This window comes from Panulirus ornatus, chromosome 4 (assembly GCF_036320965.1).
Source record: "Panulirus ornatus isolate Po-2019 chromosome 4, ASM3632096v1, whole genome shotgun sequence".
Classification (NCBI taxonomy): domain Eukaryota; kingdom Metazoa; phylum Arthropoda; class Malacostraca; order Decapoda; family Palinuridae; genus Panulirus; species Panulirus ornatus.
Genome location: NC_092227.1, coordinates 16,890,402 through 16,895,613, shown reverse-complemented (window position 1 = coordinate 16,895,613; position 5,212 = coordinate 16,890,402). Strand labels below are relative to the sequence as shown.

The 5,212-nt window shown below is 40.1% G+C and overlaps 1 protein-coding gene across 1 annotated transcript in view; it reads right to left on the bottom strand.

The window, feature by feature from the left end:
* Positions 1-2,068, bottom strand: part of LOC139764644 (putative ribosomal RNA-processing protein 7 homolog B) — a 3,314-nt gene extending 1,246 nt beyond the window's left edge. The window contains 1 exon segment of the mRNA XM_071691505.1: positions 2,012-2,068. Coding sequence (XP_071547606.1) covers positions 2,012-2,068 — 57 coding nt within the window.
* Positions 2,069-5,212: the final 3,144 nt, after the last annotated feature.

Sequence of the window (5,212 nt, the reverse complement as noted above, 5' to 3'; positions counted from 1 at the left end):
TATCATATGCCTTCTCTAGATCCATAAATGCTTCATACAAATCCATTTGCTTTTCTAAGCATACATTCTTCAAACACCTGATCCACACATCCTCTACCACTTCTGAAACCACACTGCTCTTCCCCAATCTGATACTCTGTACATGCTTTCACCCTCTCACTCAATACCCTCCCATATAATTCACCAGGAATACTCAACAAACATATACCTCTGTAATTTGAGCACTCACCTCTGTCCCCTTTGCCTTTGTACAATGGCACTATGCAAGCATTCCGCTAATCCTCAGGCACCTCACCATGAATCATACATACATTAAAAAACTTTACCAACCAGTCAACAATACAGTCACCCCCTTTTTTGATAAATTCCACTGCAATACCATCCAAACCCGCTGCCTGGCCGGCTTTCATCTTCCATAAAGCTTTTACTACCTCTTCTCTGTTTACCAAATCATTTTCTCTAACCCTCTCACTTTGCACACCACCTCGACCAAAACACCCTATATCTGCCACTCTATCATCAGTCACATTGAACAAACCTTCAAAATACTCACTCCATCTCCTTCTCACATCACCACTACTTGTTATCCCCCCCCCCCATTAGCCCCCTTCACTGAAGTTCCCATTTGTTAACTTGTCTTACGCACTTTATTTACCTCCTTCCAAAACATCTTTTTATTCTCCCTAAAATTTAATGACAATATATATATATATATATATATATATATATATATATATATATATATATATATATATATATATATATATATATATATCCCTGGGGATAGGGGAGAAAGAATACTTCCCACGTATTCCCTGCGTGTCGTAGAAGGCGACTAAAAGGGGAGGGAGCGGGGGGCTGGAAATCCTCCCCTCTCATTATTTTTTTTCAATTTTCCAAAAGAAGGAACAAGGAAGGGGGCCAGGTGAGGATATTCCCTCAAAGGCCCAGTTCTCTGTTCTTAACGCTACCTCGCTAACGCGGGAAATGGTGAATAGTTTGAAAAAAAAAAAAAGATATATATATATATATATATATATATATATATATATATATATATATATATATATATATATATATATATATATATATATATATATATATATATATATATATATATATATATATATATATATATATATATATATATATCTTCTTTTCTTTTTCTTTCAAACTATTCGCCATTTCCCGCATTAGCGAGGTAGCGTTAAGAACAGAGGACTGGGCCTTTGAGGGAATACCCTCACCTGGCCCAATTCTCTGTTCCTTCTTTTGGAAAATTAAAAAAAAAAACGAGAGGGGAGGATTTCCAGCCCCCCGCTCCCTCCCCTTTTAGTCGCCTTCTACGACACGCAGGGAATACGTGGGAAGTATTCTTAATCCCCTATCCCCAGGGATATATATATATATATATATATATATATATATATATATATATATATATATATATATATATATATATATATATATATATATATATATATATTCGAAAGGATCACAATTTTGCGCGTGATCAAGAATATTCCTATAAGTCCACGGGGAAAATGAAACACGATTAAGTTCCCAAGCGCACTTTCGTGTAATAATCACATCATCAGGGGAGACACAAGAGAGAAATATAACAGTCAACTGCTATACAAGGAAGAGACGTAGCTACGTCTCTTCGTTGTATATCACCTTCCAGGCGTAACTCTTCCCCCTCCCCTCACCTTCAATCTATCCTTATTAACCTTGAACCTGGAAAAAAGACCCCTCTCTCTCCACCCTCACCTTGCAATCGTCACTTCCTCCTCATATTCTGCACTTGTAAATACTCAGCCTCACTTTGCACATTTCTTCCGGACACATCTTTCATCTCCGGTCAATTTGGACCCGTCACAATTCTTCCGTCATTCTGCACCCGTCAAGCTACTCCCGTCATTCCGTACCAGTCACACTTTGGCACCTGTCACATTCATCCCGCCATTCTGGCACCCGTCACACTTCTCCCGTCATTCTGCTCCCGTCTTACTTCATCTTCAATCTGCACGTAACATCGTGTGCACCCAAACCCGCCCTCATCCCTCATCCTGAACTCTGTACCCGTCAGTGTGCTCCATCCATCATTTCACAACTTCACTACACACTCACTGCTCATCGCCATAGTTCTCGAATCATCAGTCTTCACCCTCACTCCTCACCCTCTGCCTGCACCTTACACACTGTATTCTCGTTATATGCGCTCGTCGCTCTGCCTCAGTTATTCTTCCCCTTCCCTCCAAGCATTCATCATCCTTCACCCTCGCTCTGCACCCGCTATTCAATGTCCGCCTCTCTTTATCCACCACTCCTCACCTTCACTTCATACCCATTATTCCTCATCTTCACTAAATACCCATTATTCCTCATCTTCACTAAATACCCATTATTCCTCACCTTCACTCTGTACCTACCATTCCTCACCTTCACTCTATACCCACCATTCCTCACCTTCACTCTGTACCTACCATTCCTCATCTTCACTCTATACCCACCATTCCTCATCTTCACTCTATACCCGTCATTTCTCCACCACTTATGATCAAGTATTCTCTCGTTCCTCATTCACCAGCTGGTAGTGTTCACGGTACAATCCTCACGTGCCAGTCTTTCACCCGTGATTCCATCGTTCCCAGGAAGATGTATCTAAACTCAAAGAAAAGTAATTAAACTCCGCTACAGTTCGGGAGATTCCCTTAAGATAAAAAGTTCCTTTTACATTGCCACGAATTGATTCCTCAAGGTTTTAGGACAATTTTTTTTTTGTTTTTGGTTTCCCAGTCTAATATCTTTTTCCTTCCCTGGTCTTGCGTTTATATACGCTATGTTATGCATGTATTATTCTGAATTCGAACGATAAAAAGAAGCAAATTGGTCTTCTTTTTTCAGAGATATACTTGATATAAAACAACGGTTACCTGATCTCTATTTCTGCCACCATCTTGGATGCTGGTAGACCCCATGGATAGTTCATTTGTTCCCCTCAAGAACGATATCTTTTTCTTCAAGTGCGATACATTCTTATGCAGTTTTAATACATCTAATACATATTGATGCATCTTTCCTCGTAATTCTTAGGTTTTCCATTAGCCATAAAGACAGAAAAACACGCATCTTTATCTTGAAAATTTGTTATAATGAGGCGATCAGCAACACATCTTTCATCTAAACCTAAAAACTCGGCCCAACGGCTTAGAGTGTCATTGAGTTTTAATAGCGTAGTAAGAACTTTTTGTCATAGCAGTGCTGCAAACTATTCAGGCAAAATTTCTCTGACAATGGGAATCGTCAACTCTCTGCCGTTCTGGGAACTAGGAATCCTGCTGGACGGGACGTGTGCACAGACAATAAAGGATTTTTACGTTATGGTTAGCTTCTGAAAAGATCTATGATTGATTTTATCTACATATATCTTTCTTACCTTTCTTCTTTCTTTGTTTATTTAATCATCTGTTTATTTATCTATTCATTTCATATCTATCCACCATTTCCCGCCTTACCAAGGTAGCGCCTAGGAACAAATGAAGACGGCTACATTTGTTTAAATCCATTCTCTATCTGTCAGGTGCAATGCACCGAAACCACAGCTCTATCCACAATGAGACCCCACAAACTTTCCCGTGGGGTCCCCTCAGCAGTTTCACATGCCTTGGCTCAATATGTTGACAGCAAGTCAATCACTGAATACCACTTCATTCCAATTCACTCTATACCGTGTACACCTTACATCCTCCTGGATGTTCAGTCCCTGACTACTCAGAATATCTTTTACTCCATCCTACCATCTCCAGTTTAGTCTCCTCCTTATATTTTGCCTTTCACCTTCGACATATAGGAACTCTTTGTCGACCTCACGACATAAATTCTCTCCAAATGTCCAAACCATTTAAAAACACCGTCTTCAGCTCCCTCAATCATACTCTTCTTATCACCACACTATTCTCTTACCGTTTTCTTAATTACTCGATCGAACCACATCACACTACATATTGTCCTCAAATGTATCACAGACAACACATCCACCCACCTTCACACATCCTTACAACATCGCTGGGACTACTATACCTTTAAACATACCCATTTTCGCCATCCCAGAAAACGACCTCTTTCCACACATTCCTCAGTGCTCCAAGAACCTCCGTCCCCTCACGCACCTATGACTCGCTTCCCCGGCCATTTGCTACCACATCCACTGTGGCAATTCACCTCAAAACTTTCTCCATTCAAACTCACACCACCAACTAACCTGTCCATCTGCCCTACTGAACCTAATAACCTTGCTTTTTAATTCACATTTACTTTCAAATTCCACTTTCACACACTCTCCCAAACTCAGCGGCTAACTTCTGCCATTTCTCACTCGAATCTGTCACCAGTGCTGTATCATCAGCAAGTAACAACTGACTCACTTAACAGGCCAACCCCCCCCCCCCTCCCCCTCACCTCTTACATACTGCATACTTTACCCTCTCTCTAGACCCTTGCATTTATTTCCCTCGCCATTCCATCCATAAACAAATTAAACAGTCATGGTGACATCACACACCCATGCAGTAGACCAACCATCCCCCTGAAACCACCCATCATCCTCTCTTCCTGTCTCGTTCATTTTGCACTTTTAATGGAAACTTTTCACCTGCTTCTAGCAGCAATCCTCATATCTTTTTCAACAAGGCATCTCTATCAACCCCTTCATATGCTTTCTCCATAAATACCACATACAAATCCATTAGTTTATATATTCCTCCCACACATTCTTCAAAGCATGCATCTGATCCACACACCAGTGTGTCCAAAGTTATACATTTTATCTCGATCAAGCTTTTGCCTTCACAGAGGCATCATCAGGATTCTACAAGAAACGAGAAAAATCTACGTCACAAAACTAGGATATGATATGTAAAACGCAAGCAACATATAAATGAGAAACACACTCGCAAAAAACATAATACTTAGTACATAAAAGTAAGGGAAAACACTAAAAGCGAAACAAATTAACGCTATCATGAAACATAGTACATGTTACACTCAAAATACAATATATGGAAACAGACATACAGAAAAACTTGCAGCTGAGGTAACACAGAAGAACAATATCAAACAAGGTAGGAATATAGAAAGTCCATCACTGAATACACTAAGTTGGGCCATGCGAGACCGTTATTGTCCGGATGTGAAGTTGATGTCAGGTCGG